Raw genomic sequence first — 20,914 nt, 5'->3', positions numbered from 1 at the left:
TAGAGAACCAATAAAACTTCAAGACAAGAAGTTTGCCCTGTTCACAGAGGCCACAGGTGCCCTCCCGGTCTCCCGAGGGAGTGAAGACGCAGAACGTCTTCCCGTTCAGGTCTTAGAAACCCAGGCAGATAAGTGAACACAGGGAGCCCCCGTGCTCCAAGGGATCAGCCTGAAAAAGAGCGGGAGAGGGGAGAGAGAGAGAGAAAGAAAGATAGAGAGGAGAAAAAACACGGGGTGACCAAGCTTATGCGAGGCCCAAAAGCTTTATCTTTTAAAAGCTACTTTTATACCTTGCCTTATACATAGGGGGAAATGAAAGATGCAAGGTCATACAGAGTAAGCCCAACATTACAGCAGTATTGCCCTTATCGAAACCATGATTTTTCTACATACCTTTTCCACAAAAGATGTTGTGTACAGTATCTTCTGGCCTTGGAGGCCTGTGAACATTTTATGACCCTCTTTTGATAAAGGCAGCTCAACCAGAAAACTTATTTTCCCTCAAAGTGTTTTTTCTTTATATTTCTAATCTATGTCAGCCTCAGAAAATGCCAAACAGAGTTACGTTTTTCACAGAGCAAAGGTTCAGTGAGTTACAAGAAAACCAATTAGCTCAAAAGTTTGATATGGTTAAATTCAAGGCTACACTTGTTTTTCTAGCATTCTCACTATGTTAACTAATGCATTCCCAGGTGCACAGTGGATAAGAGAAATGGGAAGCATTGGCCCAATAATGAAATCCTACATCAGCACTAGCACTACTCTAATAACTTTTAACTCTTTCAGAGGCTCTATGTTTTAGGCTTTCCGTGCTTCTCACAGTTGGGAGGCTGTAAATAATTGTATGCATAGCTGCAAGAGTCTGGATAACCTGCCAAGCAAGCTAGAATGCTAATAGAGGGGGTTTGATTTGAAATATTTCTCTCATGTCCAGGAGACTTATTAGCTATAGCCCTAAGTTGATTTTCTCCAGAGAAAAGTGGTCAGGGTTAGCCCCCTGCTAATGTCAGAGGAGTTGGTAAAAGTCATGAAACAGTAAAACAGACAGATTCTGGTTTTGGGGTAGATGCTCGAGAGAGGGTAGGGAGCCCCTTGAGTTCTGAAGCCTTGCTTAACAGTTCTCTTCCACATGACCTTGTCATGGGTAGGATCTCCCATGGCAGCTCCCGGCACTCAGATATGCAGATGATACCACTCTAATGGCAGAAAGTGAAGAGGAACTAAAGAGCCTCTTGAATGCTAAATCGCTTCAGTTGTGTCCAACTCTGTGCGACCCCATGGACTGTAGCCCACCAGGCTCCTCTGTCCATGGCATTCTCCAGCCAAGAATACAGGGAGTGGGTTGCCATTCCCTTCTCCAGGGGATCTTTCTGACCCAGGGATCAAGTTCAGGTTTTGAAGTTAAAAAGTCCAAGGTTTGAATTGCAGCTCTGCCATATAGCTTCATCACCTATACAGTGGGGCTAATTAATGCCTTTTTGTTAGGGTTGTTATGAGAAGGGTGCAAAATAATACACAGGTGTAATTACCCATGATAATATTAATTTTATCAAGACATGGAATGGAATGATTGTGGTGTTGCTGCTGCTGCTAAGTCACTTCGGTCATGTCCAACTCTGTGCAACCCCATAGACGGCAGCCCACCAGGCTCCCCCGTCCCTGGGATTCTCCAGGCAAGAACACTGGAGTGGGTTGCCATTTCCTTCTCCAATGATTGTGGTGTTAAGAGCAGATAAATAGCTTTGCCCTTTTTTTTTTAAATGAAGATTTATTTTTAGCCACATAATAATGTGTTTTTCTTTTTTGAGGGGATTACTAACTTTAGCTTTATAACAGATTGGTTGATACTATGATTCTTAAAGCTGTTCTCAATTTATTGTATGAATGAATTAATTTAAATCACTTGATTTAAAGTCAAGAGGTATAAATGTGTTTTTATAAAAACTAGCAGACCAACGTGTAGACAGAAAACTAAGGGGAATTTCATATGTATGAAATTTTATTTCAGTGCAATCCCTGTAACATTTCTAGAGCTATATTCACATAATATCTGAAAAAACAGTGAAAAAGTTTAGCTAATTATAAAGATATTAAAAATCTATAATGTACAATGTCAAATAATCAGAAAATATTCCATATGAATTTTTTGTTTGCCTGCCAAACTGCTAAAACATTGAAAAAGAAGATGTCAAGAACCAGAGGCAACATACTTATTTGTGTACTTCCAGTCTGGTACACTGTAGCAGGGCAGAACAGGTCCAGTTTCAGCCAGTAGTTAACTGGCATGTGGTCAGTTTGAAGTTTCCTGCTGTACTTTTCTGAGCTAAGAGAGAAGGAACCAAAAATGCTGACATCCTCATTTGACTTCGTCGCTTATGCCTGAGCGCATAGAGCAACACTTCCTGTGCAAAACCTACCCTAACTCTGCAGAGGACACTCTCAGCTTTCAGCTGATCTGGGTGAGGATGCTGGCATAGGTTGGTGAAATTTGGAAAGTATTAGCCGTTGGATACTTCTTCACACCATATGAACATGGCATGTCTCATTATTATACCTTTCATTTCATAGAAATAAGCTTTCAAAGCTTGCAATGAAAGCTTGCAATAACAACGTTCATTGACAGGAAGAGATTGTTGCAGGCCAGTTATTAACTCTCAAAACTACCACCCCATGAAAGCAAGTTTAAGAAACACCTAATTTAGAAATAAAATGCCATGGAAATTGAACTGAAGAAAGCCTATCAGAATGTCTGAAATGTATATATCTTGTCTCTTTAATACCAATATGTCTATATCTAGGTTTCCTTAACACTCTTGATCTCAGTTTTCTTATCCATACAAAGGGAGGATTTCTAAATTTCTAAGGATTTGTAATTTTAGTGTGTGTTTCTCCAAGTAGTTTTCTCCATGTTTTGTTTTATTCTACCTATCAAAATTTCCTCAAGTACTGTCAAGTACTTTAAGGTAGTACATGACTTTCAATTCTTTCAGAAACACAATAATTTGAAGAAGTGATGTTATAAAGTTGTTCTGAGTCTGGATTATTATAGTTTGATTCTGACTATACCATCTAAACATCACATGAAAGGGAAATTAGTGTCACTATGAAAATTTTAAATCCATGTGATGGTAAACCTTAGATGCTTTGAGAAGTCTGTGTTATATATTATCTAAAACAATAACTTTGATTAGTAATTTTATCTTATAAGCATGACAAGGATGGGAAATTTGCTCATTGGTGCCTCTTCTTTAAAATTCTAATTTTTGTTTTCAACGAAGTCATTTGGGATTGCTAGTAACCTGGGAAGAGATAAAAGACTTGTTTTGGGGGAGATGGACATGGCTTTGTTATTCAGCATTTCTTATGATTTTTCTTTTCTTATGACCATGAAAAAAGTTCTGAAATTCTTTAAGACCTAGTTTTCAAGGATAGTTTGTAAATTTAAAGAGTATAACTACAATTAAATCACATGCAGTTGGCCCCATCCTTCCCATTTTGCCACAGTGTTCTAGAGTTCTCTCACTACATTTTGAAATACCTTTGTGGAATTTTGAAATTTGTTACTTGCGTAGTTCTTTGAAGCTGCATCAGTGGTGGAAGGAGTTATGAAACGTAGCTCTGTACTTCCCCTTAGATAGATCTTTACCCTGTCGAACAGAAGATGTGTGCGTGACTGGTGTCTAAATGAAGAATACCTATAGATTTTACCCACAAACTGTAGATCCAGATAGTCCCTCCACAAGCAGGAATTAAGAATGATTAACCAGAAGAAAAAAAGGCACTGCTGGATGTTGTTTGAAAGGAATTCTTTATGGGAGGCTGTGAGTATTGTTTTTGCAGTTTCTATTTTTAAAATATTTTAGTTTAAAAACACTTGAACTTTTTGAGTATGCAAAGTATATGAGTAGATAAAGTAACCGGTATTTATCTCTTTGTTTACTACCAAATTATAAGTAATTTGTATCATTATTGAAAAATTATCCTGCCTCTTGTTTAGAATGGTTTCCTGCTGTGATTTTAACACAGGGGTACAGTTTTTCTTATTTTCATGGCCCAAGTACAGTTACTTGAGGTAATGACATTTCTTCCTGTGGATTCGTAGCATAGCAGTGTTCCCTGGGAGCAGTGAAAGTGAACTGTGCTGTGTGCAATCAGCGTTGACCTATCTTAGCTGAGTCTTTCTTATAGCCTCATTCCTCCTATTTCTACTACTTCCATTTCTAATATGTAAAAGCTACATTTCGACAGGTTTCTTAGAATTTATTTATGCATTTAATATTCTCTCAGTCATCAATTATTTGAGGATAAAATTCTCTTTATTTCTAAAACATCAGCAAGGTGCATTGGCAATGCAACAAAGTTAAGGATTTCTTAAAATTACCTATTATTTATTGGTCTCCAAGTCTAGTTGACTTGCATAGATCCTCCTAGCATTGTGGCTTTAATGTTCTCAGGGTCTTTCCTGTTTAACTGAAAAACCACAGTAAGTGAATGTTTTATTCATAAAAAAACATTTTAAAACATATTTTTTATTTGTAATAAGGAGACGGAAAATAAACATTTGAGTGTAACTACTGATAACATTTTGATGTGTTCTTCCCCTTTGTTGTTTGGTAAAACTGAGGTCATGATTTACATGAATTTTTAAAAATCATTCTTTCCCCTTTCCAAATAACATTAAATATTTCACACTACAAAACTTCTTAGTAAAAATTCAACAGCTATATGATATTCTGTTAAAAAGTATTACTTTAGTTAGCATATACTTTATAGTTGGATATTTAACATCTTTAAAGATTTTAGACTATAAATCAGAGAACATTACCATTTTTTAAAAATGATCTTTGCAAGATGACTTGGGGGGAAATTCCCATTGTATTTGTTTTTTCTTAACTTTGTTTATTTATTTATCTCTGTGTTGGGTTGTGGTGTGCAGGCTTCTCTAGTAGTGGTTGGTGGGCTTAGTTTTCTCCGGGCATGTGGGATCTTAGTTTCCCCATTGGGATCAAAGCTGTGTGACTTGCATTGGAAGGTGGATTCTTTATCATTGGACCACTGAGGAAGTCCCCTCCCATTGTATTTGTATTCCTGATTTAAGACATTCATAATAGCTATACCTTAGAATTGTTTTTAAATTAATTAATTTTTTTGAATGTATTATTTTTGACTGTTTGCACAGATCTTTGTTGCTGTGCATGGGCTTTTTCTAGTGGCGAGTGGAGTCTACTCCTTAGTTGAGTTGTTACGATGGTTTCAGTTGTTGCAGAGCACAGGCTCTAGGTACATGAGCTTCAGTAGTTGTATGCGCACAGGCTCCAGGTACATGGGCTTCAGTTGTTGTGGTGCTTGGGCTTAGCTGCCCTGCTGCATGTGGGGTCTTCCTGGATGAGGGATCAAACCTGAGTGCTCTGCACTGGCAGGCAGATTCTTAGCCACTGGACCACCAGTGGTCTTTAGACCACTTAGAACTTAAGGACAAGCATTGAATTAGGATTTTAAACAAATGTGTTGGATTCCATGTTTGTTTAAACTTAGGAATCACACATTTAAAAAACTTTTACTTCTGTGTGGCAGGCAGCCTATGTGCTAGCTATTTTTCAAATGTGGATGACATTGCTTTCTTCATGGACTGGGATTTATAGAATATTTGCAAATAGGTGATCACTGGTGAACACTGAAAGAGAACTTCCTTAACTAAAGCAGGTTTTTTATGCCACAAGCTTCATGTGAATGGAAAAGTAACTAAATCTATACGTAGAAAGCTTGGACTATGAAAATACTAGTGCCAGGAGAAACATAGATTCACAAGACTTCAGCCAAAGCCTTTGATTTTTCCTTGTTTCACTAGCTTAGAAATGGTCTGGCCTGAGATTCTCCCAATAATTCAGCCACAAGAGAAAGAAAAAGCTTGTTGTTTTTCATTCCCATTGTGTAGAGAGGCCCCTATGTCACAGACTTGCACCAGCATGGAGTACGACCTACCTTGTGGAATGAATGGAACTGAATTTAGAGTAACTTAAAGTAACAAAGTAATATAAATTCTTTAATGTGTCTTCTATTTAAAACTTTATAGGCATGATGATAAATTTTAATGGAATACAAATAGCAAGAGTAATATGAATATACAATCAAAATATGAAAGTTTGGAGTGTTTTTCTTCAAGTAATTGTTTTGGATTGGAATATTTGATTTCAAGATTATAGGGGATTTACTTTTTTTCTTTATACTGCTTCTGCATCTACCTTGCTAGTTTAGGTGGTAATATAAGTTAATACAGGGCTTCCCAGGTGACACTAGTGGTAAAGAACCTGCCTGGCAGTGCAGGAGAGTGAGAGATGTGCATTTGATCCCTGGATCGGGAAGATCCCCTGGAGGAGGGCATAGCAGTCCACTCCAGTATTCTTACCTGGAGAATCCCATGGACAGAGGAGCCTGACAGGCTATAGTCCACGGGGTCTCACAGAGTCAGACATGACTGAAGGCAACTTAACATGCATAAAATACCCGACTTTTCTTCATGAATGAGTAAAATTTTAGTGAACATGTGTTACACTTAGAAATAGTCATTTCTCCTAATTTTTATTGTAACTTTAAAATTTAGGATTTTTTTTGCTATTAAATACCAGATTACATATACACACACACACATATATATATATATATATGCAGATGCTTTACCCTCTGAGCCACCAGGGAAATATAGATACATATATTTTATATTAAAAAGAAGTCAAAATAGGATTTATTATCAGACTTGTAGTTTTTATTCTCCAATGGTAAGTATGAATAGATTTATTTGGCTCAGAGGTTAAAGCATCTGCCTGGAATGCGGGAGACCCGGGTTTGACCCCTGGGTTGGGAAGATCCCCTGGAGAAGGAAATGGCAACCCACTCCAGTACTCTTGCCTGGAGAATCCCTTGGAGGGAGGAGCCTGGTAGACTACAGTCCATGGGGTCGTAAAAAGTCGGACATGACTGAGCGGCTTCACACTCACACACATAAGACCAAAGGAAACTCAGAATTAGGCTGAAAGCCACTGTAGTTCAAGGGTTTTTTTCTTTGCCCACATTTTTTTTTTTAAGCCATCCCAACCTACATATGCTTCTTCAGAGTGTGCATATAGTGCTCACAGCATCCTCAGAATCAGCTTTGAAATGGAACCAACTGGACTTCTGTCCAGCTATTTATATACTTCTTGGTGCTTCTCCAACCCATTTGTTTTCATCTTCCCAACTCATTTGATCCTGTGGCATTAGGGCCAACAGCTGCAATTGGTCCATAAAGTAGCTGAATAATAAAATGCTATAATCTGATCGTTGTAGTTTTCATGATGACTGAGTTGGTAACAGCAGTGCTACAGATTTGTTTGGCAGGTCAGGGGAAACATCATCTTTATTTTACCAGAAGAAAGTTTATGTATAAGAAGGATTGGTAATTGATCCTGAGTGGTATAATTGTATCTCCTGAATCCTAGTCTTATTGTTTACTGAGTACCTGTTAGACACAGTACTTTGTATTGTATGCACATTCTTTCTAATCCTCAGAATAAGCTTGTAAGAACTGTGATATGACCTTAATTTTCTGGTGGAGAAAGCAGACTCTATAAGGTTATAACCCTTATCAACATATTCAGTGTTACAGCAGCATTATAGTATTACCTGGAATTCAAATCCAAGATCATGCCTGCAAAGCTTGTGACCTATCCATTGCATATTGTAGCAGTAGGTTTTTCTAAATTGTGAATAGTATTTTATATCCATTTTGCTGTTAATGGACATTAACTACTATGATGAAAGTTTCTGTGCACATTATTGTACATCATTTAGTGGAATTGTTGCAAGTGTGTATGTTCAGCTTTAGGAGATGTTACCTAAAGGTTTTCCATAGTGGTTTTAGTGTGTGAATATTCTAATTCCCCTTCCTAGCCAGTACTTTATCTAAAACAATTTTAGTCATGTGGCAGGTATATCATTTTGTGATTTTAATTTGCATGTCTCTGATTAATAATTTGCATGTCTCTGATAATAATTTTTATATGCTTATTGGAGACCTTTCATGAAGTTCCCAGTTGAGACTTTTGTCCATTAAAAAATAGGTTAAGAGCCAAAAATAAAAAGAGTGAAAAAGAAGCATTTAATATAATGTTGTACAGCGATAAGTGCTATTAAATACCAAAGACCAAAGTGCTGGGATTACTAGAAAGTGACAAAAATGGGATTGTGAGGAGAGAAAGGCCCACCTGAGAAAGTGGCATCAAAGTGCAGATTTGCATGAAATGTGTTATGGAAGGAAGAGGAAAATCTGGATAAAACATATGAAGCAGAGGGAACTGCAAGTGCAAGGGACTTGAAGAACTTGACAAGGAAGTATTTAAATTCCTATACAACTTTCAGCTTATGAGGGAAGGTAACAAGGCCTTTACTTTTACTCACCTCCAACTGTACACTCAGTAAGGTATTATTTGGCTTGTTTTCTTCTAATAAAGATGAAAAGCCTTCTATTCAGTCACTGGGGTTCCATGTTTGAACTAGCAACTTCATGTTTTGCCTACTAATTGCTGTATAATATCTAAACATATTTACTGGTGATATGTTTTATGAATGTTTATTCAGTAAATATTTATTGGACAGCCCTGATTGATTGGATGTGATGGAGGAGGGAGAAGAGTTGCTGATTAAAGCAAAGAAGAGAGGAGTTTACTGGAGAGAGTCCTAAAGAAGCAGGAGAGTTAGCTGTGAAGGCGCCCGGGAGGAAAGAATGTGAAAAATGAAAATGCGGTCACCACTGTCAGATGCTCCCAGAGAAGTATGGGGTAGGAGGGGTGGGCTGCTGATTGCAGTGGCCTGCTGACCTTTGTGGAAGCAGGATCAGGTCTGTGTTTGTCAGACAGGTGGGCTAAAGGGGAGGTGAGGAAATGGAGACAGTGACCTGGGGTTCCCAAGTTTTGAGAAGTATAAACAAGAAAAAGGATGAGATTAGATAGCTTGAGAAGAATATGGATGGAACCAAGAGCTTTTTGTTTTATTTTGGGTTTTGAGGGGTTTTGTTTTTTGGAAGAGACTTCAGTGTTTGGGTTTTTTTTCCCTCATGACAGGAAGTCATCCTTTGCTGTTCTTGGCTCAGAACAAACAGTTGTGTCTCCCTCCCTCCTGCCCTTTTAAACTTGTTTAAAACTTCTTACAACTATATACTTTTCTATGTATTCCAAGAAGATTCACCTTTGCGATCTCATTGATCTTCTTGAGAGGGAGGTACCAAATATTATGCCTGTTTCTTAGATGAAAGCCTCAAAGCTCAGAGCTTGTAGCTGAGAAGTCATTCCACTGATAACTTGTGGGGCAAGAATATTTGTAAGTATACCTTGCCTTGCTCAGAGTTTGGGAATCTGTGTTTACAGCATTAACTAACGTTGATTTGCCCCTTATTCAAGTGGTTGTCCTCTGGTTACCCCAGAAAAAAACTAAATGTTTAGATATAATTTATAGGTCAGATTAAGAAGCTTTCCCAAATACCCCTTTACTTCCCCCCTGCCCACACACCCCTCTCACCCATCTGTGCACACTCCTATATCACACACACACCACTCATCCCACATACATACCTCTGCCACCCACACAACCCACAAATGTTCACAATTGGATACACTTTAGTCCTTGCCCACAAAAGTAGGCTACTTTTCTCTTTCTGCAGTTTGGATTTGGGGTAAAAAAAGTAACTAGGTTAGAAAGAATTAATTTTATGAGCTCAGATTAGAGACTGTAAATACAATCATACCTTGTTTTCTTATGCTTTACTTTATTGCACTTTGCAGATACTGCCTTTTTATTTTTATTTTTTTTTACAAACTGAAGGTTTGTGGTAACCCTGTATTGTCAGATGATGGTTAGCAGTTTTTAACAATAAAGTATTTTTAAATTCAAGTATGTACATTGTTATTGCACACTTAATAGACTACACTATAGTGGAACCATAACTTTTATATGTGTCAGGATACCAAAAATTCGTATGACTTGCTTTATTGGTATGGTCTGGAACCAAAACTGTAATATCTCAGAGGGAAGTCTGTAAATCCCTAGGCTTCAACAATAAGGGTTCAGTTGATCATTCAGTTTTTACTGAATTTGCTTTCATTCTTCAAAGGAAACCCTGTAGAATACTAAACAGTTTTTGCATAAATTTGATCTAGAGCAATAGTTGTATGCTTTGGTCCTTAAGGATATTTTTTAAGTTTCGAGGATTAACTGTTCAGCCTTGGATTTTTATGCGCACAAAACTGGGATTGATACAATTTTCATTGTAGCCTGATCTCAGTCTCTAAAGTATGAAAAAGAACATTCATAATGTTGATATTTTGGTTGTTTTTACAGAATGATGTTTGTGTGATATATTTTTTTCACTTAACCTAGTCCTAAAGTGCTACAGTCAATATGCCAGCAAATTTGGAAAACTCAGCTGTGGCCACAGGACTGAAAAGGTCAGTTTTCATTCCAATCCCAAAGAAGGGCAATACCAAAGAATCCTTAAACTACTGCACAGTTGTATTCATTTCATATGCTAGCAAAGTAATGCTCAAGGTTCTTCAAGCTAGACTTTAACAGTACATGAACCAAGAATTCCCACGTGGTCAAGCTGGATTTAGATAAGGCAGAGGAACCACAGATCAAATTGTCAACGTCTGTTGGATCATAGAAAAAGCAAGAGAATTCCAGAAAAACATCTAGTTTTGCTTTAGTGACTATGCTAAAGCCTTTGACTGTGTGGATCACAATAAGCTCTAGAAAATTCTTAAAGAGATGGGAATACCAGACCACCTTACCTGCCTCCTGAAAAATCTGTATGCAGGTCAAGAAGCAATAGTTAGAACCAGACATGAAACAAAGGACTGGTTCAAAATTTGGAAAGGAGTATGTCAAGGCTGTATATTGTCACCCTGCTTATTTAACTTATATGCAGAGTACATCATGCAAAACTCAAGGCTGGATGAAGCACAAGCTAGAATCAAGATTGCCGGGAAAAATATCAATAACCTCAGCTATGCAGGTGATACCACCCTTATGGCAGAAAGCAAAGAGGAACTAAAGAGCCTCTTGATGAAGGTGAAAGAGGAGAGTGAAAAAGCTGACTTAGAACTCAGCATTCAAAAAACGAAGATCATGGCATCCAATTCCATCACTTCATGGCAAACAGATGGGGAAACAATGGGAACAGTGATAGTCAACAGGGTGACTGAACAACAAGTGCTAGACATCTTTCCCAGTTGTAAGTGCCTTTCTAACCCTCATCTCCCGAAGAGGTGAAAGTCTTTGTATTTTGAACATATTAAAAACTCATCAAGAGAAGGAACTCAGTGTCTCCTTTTTTTGTGTGTTCGGAGTTTAGGTTAGAACTTTTGCAAATTGTAGATGCTCAATAAGTCTTGTTTATAGAACATTCTTTGTTCTTAATCCTTTTCCCACTTGTCACAAATATTTGAAAAAATATAGTCACTATATAGTTAATATTAGCATATATATTATGTTCCCGGAGAAGGAAATGGCAACCCATTCCGGTATTCACATCTGGAAAATCCCATGGATGGAGGAGCCTGCTGGGCTATGATCCATGGGGTTGCAAAAGGGTTGGACATGACTCAGTGACTAAACATATGTTATATATATGTACTCAACATAGAGAGTCTTCCCTTGTGTATATTTCAGAAAGTTTCTTAGACAAAGATAAAAGAATTAAAACATCTAGAGTCCAATTTAAATGCATCACTTACTGAAAGAATGTGGGTAAGGATGAATGTGGAAGGCAGAAGACTAGGACCCAGTTATTTGTATACTTTCCTCCCTCCTCTGTTTTAGAATCAATATTAAATATCTGAAAAGACAGGGAATTTTACCCTAATGAAGATAGCAGTAATCTAATGATGTGAAAAATTGGATCCCATTATTCTCATTTGGCTGAGATATAATATCCTTTTAATTTTAATAAAAAATATCCCTGGGGCATTGGTAGAATTGGATTAGAGTCCTGATGGTTGGAGTTTGATGAAAAAAGGGCTAGCACTCTGAAACTCCCTAATGTAGACTTACCCTCAACACTTTTTTCTTTGCAGTATGGTAGCTGGACAGGTCCTAGAAAGGAAAGTACTGCTGCTATGCTAACCATGTCAGAGGAATGATTGACAATTAAAAGAAAATGCTTTCATCAAATCAGGCTAGATTGTTTCTCCGTCATTGTCTTTTCTTTGTTGTTGTTTTTAAAGAAAGTCCTCTCTTTTTTAAATTTCGTATTTGTTTGTTTTTGACTGTGCTGGGTCTGCGTTGCTGCGTGCAGACTTTCTCTTGTGGTGAGTGGGGACTGCTCTCTAGTTGCGGTGCGTGGGCTTCTCTTTGCAGTGGCTTCTCTTATTGCAGAGCATAGGCTCTAGGGTGCACGGGCTCAGTAGTTGTGGCGCACAGGCTTAGTTCCCTCAAGGCACGTGGAATCTTCCTGGAGCAGGGATTGAACCCATGTCCCCAGCATTGGTAGGTGGATTCTTAGCTACTGGACCACCAGGGGAATCCTGTTTTGTTCTGGTTTGGGCCATGCAGTGCAGCTTATAGACATTAGTTCCCCACCAGGGATTGAACCTGGACTATAGCAGTGAAAGTGTTGAGTCCTAACCATTGAACCACCAGAGAATTCCCTAGTCCATCATTGTTAAGACCTTACAAACTGGACAGAGAAGTTCCTTTTATTTCAGTGTTGTTGTTGTTTTTTTTGCTTTTGCTTGTGAGGTACTTTGTACCTTACAAATGTGTATTTTTGCTCTAAATCTTCTTTAAAGAACTTGTTGCAAAAGAAAAAACAGTCAAATAAAAAAAACTTACATAGAATGTTAAGCAAAAATACAAAATTCTGTGTTTTTAGACAAAATAATTTGAGTTTGTAACACAATGAAACTAATTTGTGAACACATTGAGAGTAATTTGAGTCTGTTTCATATTCACAGACAAAGCCCTAACAATATCCAGTCACCTCATAATATAAGCTACTTGTCAAAAAGCAGTTTCAGCAAGGAAAAGAGAATGTGGCAAGATCAGAACTGGTGTCAGTGTTACTCAAATTGTATCTACCTGGGGCATCTTTGTGCAGGTACCATTGCCATCTCACCTGGTACTTTAGTAATACCCGCTGCTCAGAATTTTCAGTCTTACCACACCCAAGGATTGTACCCAGAAACTTTTACTGTGCCATTTCATTCTGGAAAATAAACATTTGTTCTTGCCTTTGTAGTGCTTTTTCCTCCTTTTCCACTGAAATTAGTAAGAATGAAGAGGAACCGTCCTTCCAATATTCATTCTCGTTATTTTAGAATGGTAGAGATCTTTGAAGATGATCTAACTCAGCTCTCTTATTCTGCAGTTAAAATGCACAGGACCAGAGAGGGCAATGGCTTGCCATGTCATACCAGTGGCTAAGCAGGGACTAGAGTCCAGGTTTCTTAAATTTTAAACAGTGGTTCTACCACTGAGCTTTGCAAAAGCTAAGGACTTGAAAACTTCCTTACAAAAATATGTGTCTGTGTGCAGATTCAGTAGTGAAGGGAGATAGAATAGTACTCCTAGGGTTATTTGATCACTGCTTAACTGACACAGTAACTATTGTAACAGCTTGTAGGCAACATTGCCAACTGCCCAGTATTTGAAGAAGATATCAGGCTTCACTGTTCCCAACAACTTTATATCTTGAGAACCTTTATGGGGATTATTGACTCTTTGTCACGTGCCCTACAGCTTAAGTATGGGGACCCTATTATTAGACTCTGAGCAGTGTGGCTTAAGGCGCTATTGTGGAGACAATGGCAGAATAGCCAGAGGTGAACTTGGAGCTAAAAAGGACACTACTGCTTACTTGCTTTTCTTAGATCTGTTTTTTTTTTTTTCCTTTCTGAGTGATTCCCACAGAATCAGTTTCCTAGAAGTAGTGAGCCAGATTCATTTTCATTTTTTTCTATTGTCTTGATCGTAGATCCACCCAAGAATATAGTGAGATAAACTTTGAAAAATACATGTAGGAAGAATAAATATTACTTTTAGAAAATTATCATTTATGACATTAAGATTTTTGGAAAACAGACCAAGGAAAATACCAGTAAAATCTCTTCTTCACAGCTGCTCTTATAGTTTTGAGATAGGTAGGCTTAGGCTTTGGTCTCTACGAATCTCTCGTTTTTTACTGCAGTGTCATAGCAAATGCTCAGTTATGTACTTTCCCTGCGCTTCCAGGAGGTAGTGTGGCGTAATGATCAGACCCGAGCTTCGGCCTCACTGGAGACTCTAGTCTCAGCAGTGAGATGCAGGGCAAAGACCTTAGTTTCTGAGTCTCGGTTTCCATGGCTGAAAAATTATGATAGTAATACCTACTTCATAATCCCTGTGAGATTTAAATAAAATATTTATGAATGCTTATTATAGTTCCTAGCACAGACTAGGGACTCAGCAAATAGAATATCATTATTAGTATACCAGCTGACATTTCCCTTATGCCCCATAGTTCTTGTGACCATATTTTTAATAATTTCATGATATTCTATCAAGTTGAGTATATTCCAGTTTGGGTAACCATTCATCTATTATTAGATTCTTGTTTCCTCTAAATTTGCCGTAGAATAAAAAGTTTTTCAGCAAGCTGCTATTCATTCAGCAGATTCCGTAAATACTATGTATAAGGACCTTTGCTTGACAGAGCTCAGAGTGGAAAACTCCCTAGCTTTGAGGGGCTCTCGGTTTGTAAGTGGAGATACGCGAAGAGAATCTCTGGCCTGTGGTAAACGTTGTCACTGTCCAAGTTACTGAAAAAGTGCTGAGAAGAGGACAGAATGTGAGATTCTGCTTAGAGAGCCTCACGGAAAGCAAGGGGGGGTTGTGGGAGAGGAATCAAGTGATGGAGGTGAGGTGCAGGTTATTAAGGGCTTTTAAATCTTTAAACAGAATACAACATTTATCCGCAGTGCAAGGGAAAGTCAGTTTTGAGAAGAGAATTCGCATAATCTGCTTAGGTTTTATAGCCTATACAAGGCGAAGTGGAAGTAGAGAGTTTAATTAGGAAATTATTAAGGAATCTAGGAGAGAGATGGTATGTCTTTGACCAGGTGGGAGTGGTGGAGGTGGTAAGAAGTGGCCATATTGGAAGAAATAGCCCACATCATGAGCTGTCAGGTTGGATGTGAAGATATCAAAGAAAGAGAAAAGTCAAAGATGGGCTCTCAGGCATTCAGCTTGAGTGACTGGAAGAGTGGGGTTGCTGTTTCCAAAAACAAGGAAGGATGCAGGAGGAGCCGATTTGGAGGAGAAATTAGGAGTTAAGTTTTGGGATGCTATGTTCAAGATTTTTATTAAATATTCAGGCAGAGATGTTCAGTAGATAGTTAGTTGTAGAAGTCTGCAATTCTTAGAAAGAGAGGTTTATCCTGGAATTATAAATTTGGGAGATAGCTATGTATTTATAATATTTTTAAAACTTGGTACAGTTATTTTACCTATTACTACTCCTCTCATAGAATTTTCATTTTTTAAAAATCCACATAAACTTGAGGATCACTTTGTTAAATTTCTTTTGTAAAGTATGCTGGACATTTTACTAGAAGAATGTATATATGTATTACATATATGTTTATATATAAATTTACTAAAAGACTGGTAATTTGAAAAGAGTTGGCATCTTTAAAATGGATCTTTGTATCCAGCAATGCATTATTTTTCTCCATTTAGTTTTCTTTTATTAATACTTCTGATAGTTCATTCTTTGTCCCCCAAATAGTTCATACAGAGTTCTTGATAGTATTCCAGAGTATTATTAGATGTCACAGAAAAACCGTAATAAACTTTTTGGCCAACCCAATATACTATTTGTTGCTGATGTTAGCAAATTTCATTTTATTGATGTTCTGGTGTTTTTGCCTTATAAAGGAATTATTTTGATATATTTAGCCACATCATTAAATTTCAGGTGATATAAATAATCTCTTTGATTTCTTTAAGTTTCCCCCTAGCAATACAATCGTATCATCTGCAAGTAATGATTTTATCTTTTTCCTTTCAACATTTGTGTCTCATTTCTGTTCATTCCAAGAAAAGAAGTCCTGAATTTAAGATGGTGGCCAACTGTAAAGCAAGGAGGTAATTAAGACATAAAAGTCTAGTCACAGCTTACAGTTGTTTAGTTTTTGCTTTAAGTGAAAGTTAAGTCACTCAGTCATGTCCGACTCTGCGACCCTGTGGACTGTAGCCCACCAGGCTCCTCCATCCATGGGATTCTCCAGGCAAGAATACTGGAATGTGTTGCCGTTTCCTTCTCCAGGGGATCTTCGTGACCCAGGGATCGAACCCAGGTCTCCCACAATGCAGACAGATGCTTTAACCTCTGAGACACCAGGGAAGCCCCAAAATTTCTTTGAGCCCCTTTTTATGAGGGGGGAGGGGCATGAATACCAGAGTGGGTTGCCATTCCCTTCTCCAGGAGATCTTCCCAACCCAGGGATTGAACCTGGGTATCCCGCATTGTAGGTGTACGCTTTACAGTCTGATCCACCAGGAGTTTTGCTTTAGGCCTATCCTAATTATTTCTTTTCCTTGCCTTTGAAAAATTTATTTCTGTTGGATTTATTTTGAGTGCCCAGACTTTGTCTGTTTTACATTTATACATTATTTCCAGTAGTTGGTCTTGATGGAGTATGTATTTGGTTTTCAGTCATTTTGCTCTTCCAAGGACATATTCTCTGATTCCTTGAATACCATGAATTCAGGGGAAGCTCTTTTCCTGCTGAATCGGCATTGAACTTTCATGGATGCAGAAACAAATTAAAGCCCGTAGAGAGTACATAACCAAGAGATTTCAGTCATATAGTTGGATAAGGTCCTGATGGAAATGTTAAGTTCAGTAGCCTCTCCCTCTCCCCCAGAAAACAAAAACAGTAAAAATCAATTCATATAAGTTTAAAAAATTAATATGTGTATATTTATAGGACAGTTGATTTTGAAAACTTATTTTGAAGCTAAGTTTTACAAATTTGAAAATTTTATTTTAAAAAGTCTAAATACAAAACCAGGTTTTCTGATGTGGATTGTAAATCAACAGAAAGGACTTGCTGATACAGCTTAGATTTCTGAAATGTGTTATCTTGAATTTTCAAGTTTACTTTCAAGTTTTATTTTCTGTTTGTCAAGTTAAGCCTCATGTGACCTTTTTCTGTGAATGAGCAGTGGACACTATCTGGCATGTTAGCGCTTTGTACCTCCAAGGGTAGATTTGCAGGACAGCTTTTAATTGGCCTGCATTGCCTTGTTTAAATAGCCAAACACCTGCTAGGCAAGCCCCAGCACATGTGAGTGGCTATATGTTCCTTCCGTTAGGATTTGCAAGGCTGGAGCACAAAGACAGCGATTGTTACCCAATAAGCAGTAGTCACACAATTCTACCAATCGCCTTAGGAGGGCTGGTTACCATGGAATCCACCATCTGTTCACTCCCCGTCGGAATGTGATTATCCTTGCTGGGGTGGGAACTGGGAGCGTGTGCAGTGTGGAATTATCTGCAATGGACTGGGTTAATGGGAGCTAGATTTGGCTCACTAGAAGAACAGATGAAGGGAGTTTTACTTCTTAACAATTTGTGACTACTAACCAAAAGGAATAAATTCAGCTTTTATAAGGTAAGTAATTCTAGTACTATGTATCTTGTTTGTACTACATTTGGTGTGGGGCATTATCTCCATGTGGTTTCCGGAAAGGGAGCTGTAAGCTCTTCTGGAAGGAGCCTCCAGTATTACACACTTCTGTTGTATTGATTTTAAGCAGCTCAGTTTTACCTGTACAGTTACATATTGATGTTGAAAAATGAAATAATTATTTTTTAATCTTTAAAAATTTAGTCAAAATTGTAATATGACTTCTGAAAGTGGCAAAAAGACAGTGATTTTAAATGATTTCTCAGAGTGAATTGTACCAATACTCGAAATATACTCATGGCCACAACGTGTTCAATGTCTTCTTCAAATAAGAAAATGCCTCAGGTCAGGGACATTTGTAGGTTATGATTTTATTCATCATTATTCTGGCCCACGTGACTGGCTTCACATTACTAGCTCATGTTTTGTAATGTGATGTTTATGCAGTTAATTTTGCAATGCTTTTGCACAAGTTTCGAGGGCGTGAGCATGTGGAAGCAATGTGACAGTGCTTTAACAGCAGGCATATAGGCAGAGTGATAAAGGAAAGGGCAAAGCTCGGAGGATCTGCTTCTGTTTCAAGGGTTTCCTTTGTTTTTCTGTTTGAACAGCCCCTTAAAATGTGTGCTGCATATTGTAAGCAATAGAAGGAGATTTTGGTGCTAACAAATGGATGATTGACATTTTTCTGTGTGGCTAAGAGGTTGGTAGCTCAAACAAGGGACTTCTATATCCTTTGTAAGGCAGCATTGTATATACCCTTTCCCAAAACTGTGCCCTAAAACATAAAAGTGAAAAACAAAAAGAGTGCTGTCTATACTCTGGATACTTCTTTTGTGTAAGTTTTCCTGTCATTTAAACCGTAGTGCCAGGGATATGTGCCTCTAGCTGGGTCTGCCATTTTTATTTGATATGGGAAGGGGTTGCAAAGAGAGGATTTGCTAATGCAGCGTTAGTTCCTTTAATTGTGCTGTTCTGCTGTCATCTTGGACGTTCATGTCAGTGGGTCACTGGCTGCCCAGAGAGCTAGAACAGGTCATTGTTAACAGGCCTTACTTTGATTTTCTTTTTCTGATTGTAGAATAAAATTAGATAACCTTGTACTGGTCAAGGACTCATGTTCTTACTTCAGGTTTTCAAGCTTGACTGCTAATTATGGGTTCTTGGTATTTGTTGTTGTTGAGTTATTGTAGTTAAAATTCTTACCTTCTTTTGTGCTTACTGGGCTATTTACATTGTATTATTCTTATAATTCTCAAGTTTTTTAATAGGTAAAATCAGATCAGGTATATACTACCTCTAAAAAGCATCTTTTTCACTAACAATAGACATGTATCTACCTGAAAATTTCCTTAGCAGCATCTGTAAAAAAATTTGAAGTGAATGTTGTATTATTTGGATGAAATTTTTGCTCATAAAAACAGTTGTTGATAAGCAATATAAGTTTTGAGAGGAAATGAGATAATTTAAAAGCATGTACATTTAGGCTGTTTGTATTGCCTTAATTACCTTGTATCTTAGAAATCTCAAAAGGCCTGTGGGTGAATGGGTATGAAGTACTAGAGTATTCCGTGTGCCTGGGATGTGATTGCTCAAGCAGTTGAAGTGAACTGGGCAAATCAGTACACCTCTCAAGTTCCCTAAGTACTCGTGAATTTCCTTACTGCTATGATTGTTACTGAGTTGAAGTTGTAAGATTGTGGTTTTTTTTAAAGTGGGTATTTACACAGAATGTATCCCAGCATTTATAGGTATTGGGAGGCATTTATTTGTTTTAACTTGTAAACATGTTTATTAATATGTTTCTTGGCTGAATTTTTCTGAGTAATAAACAATAAAGCCACAGGGTATTTAAAAGTGTTGAAAAACTTTGGTCCATCAGCCACTGACAAGAAGCCTAAGATTATACTTTCTAAAATTGGTGAAGAGGAGTGGGCAGCAGGATAGGCCCTGGAACACTTGTGATTCCTAGTAGGGTGCCTGGGGGACAGGAGTGCACAGTCCCATGATGTGTAGTTCCCGTGAGGGAATGTGGTCTTTGGACCTGGTGTTGCTCATTGGGAGATGTTCACTTCCACTCACAGACGCTGTCAGTGGGGACACCTTCCACTGTGTCCACAGTCTTGTGGTAACAAGTTGAAAATGTCAGGTCAGCTGGGAAGCATTGCTTCCTGTTTCTCACTCGCCTTGTCTCTGAAGGTGGAGGGAGGTGCTAGATTCAGTGCTTTCTGACCCTTCTTCCAACTTCTCAATGGCATGAGGCTTTTAAGTCTCCTTTAATACAACTTAAGATTTTACTAAATGGAAAATTTAGCTTTATGTTTTTAAATATGTAAAGCAACCCTTATTCAGAGTTATTTCTTATAAAGGTATTATTGCTGCTGCTAAGTCACTTCAGTCGTGTCTGACTCTAAGTGACCCCAGAGACGGAAGCCCACCAGGCTCCCCCGTCCCTGGGATTCTCCAGGCAAGAACATTGGAGTGGGTTGCCATTTCCTTCTCCAATGCATGAAAGTGAAAAGTGAAAGTGAAGTCGCTCAGTCATGTCCGACTCTTAGTGACCCCATGGACTGCAGCCCACCAGGCTCCTCCATCCATGGGATTTTCCAGGCAAGACTACTGGAGTCGGGGGCCATTAAAGGTATTATTATATAGATAAAAAATTGGAAACTGAATAAAGTACCTGGAATGATTCAAATCCATAATAATATGAATAGTTGGCATCTCAGTCCACCACTGGTGCAGTATGAACAGTCAAGTCTATCTGCTTCTTTGACACTTAATGCTGGAAGGCTGCCTGACAACTATTTCAACAAGTAGACCACAGAGCTCATAAACATCAGTTAAATTCTTACAGTTTTCTTATGACCACATTCAGTCTCACTTCTAAACTGACTCTGTCTTTTGCTTTTGAGATACTGATTTATAATCCATTTTTGCTGTTAACTGTTTTTGGCCATGATGATCCATTTGGCCCTTGGACAGACGATGGAGCAGTAGGGATTTGAAGGGAAGAAGAACCTGCTTATGCTGTCATTGCTGATGCTGCTTTGTTCTCATGTTCCTGGTAATATTGAAGCTATTTGCATAAAAATGTGACTTTTTAAAATAGATGTACTGAAAATTGCCTTCTTTTGCCCTCTCCCACAATTCCATATTGCCATGGTTTCAAGAAGTGCTTAGAATGAATTGTTAACATTGTGCATCAGTACAATTTT

At 38.0% G+C, this 20,914-nt stretch overlaps 1 protein-coding gene across 4 annotated transcripts in view; it reads left to right on the top strand.

The window, feature by feature from the left end:
• FGD4 (FYVE, RhoGEF and PH domain containing 4) overlaps positions 1-20,914 on the top strand; it is a 239,094-nt gene that overhangs the window by 82,048 nt on the left and 136,132 nt on the right. For 2 of the 4 annotated variants that reach the window (XM_012175045.3, XM_060413212.1), the window contains exon 1: positions 3,633-3,821. The exons of 1 other annotated variant lie outside the window; for it this stretch is intronic. In XM_012175045.3, the coding sequence (XP_012030435.2) occupies positions 3,812-3,821 (10 nt within the window). In that variant the 5' untranslated portion in view covers positions 3,633-3,811. Of the gene's footprint in view, positions 1-3,632; positions 3,822-17,511; positions 17,682-20,914 lie in introns of those variants that run through there. One more of the 4 variants, XM_042247279.1, reaches the window with a different exon arrangement.

Source organism: Ovis aries, chromosome 3, assembly GCF_016772045.2.
Source record: "Ovis aries strain OAR_USU_Benz2616 breed Rambouillet chromosome 3, ARS-UI_Ramb_v3.0, whole genome shotgun sequence".
NCBI classification, from domain to species: domain Eukaryota; kingdom Metazoa; phylum Chordata; class Mammalia; order Artiodactyla; family Bovidae; genus Ovis; species Ovis aries.
This window is presented reverse-complemented; position numbering and strand designations above follow the sequence as displayed.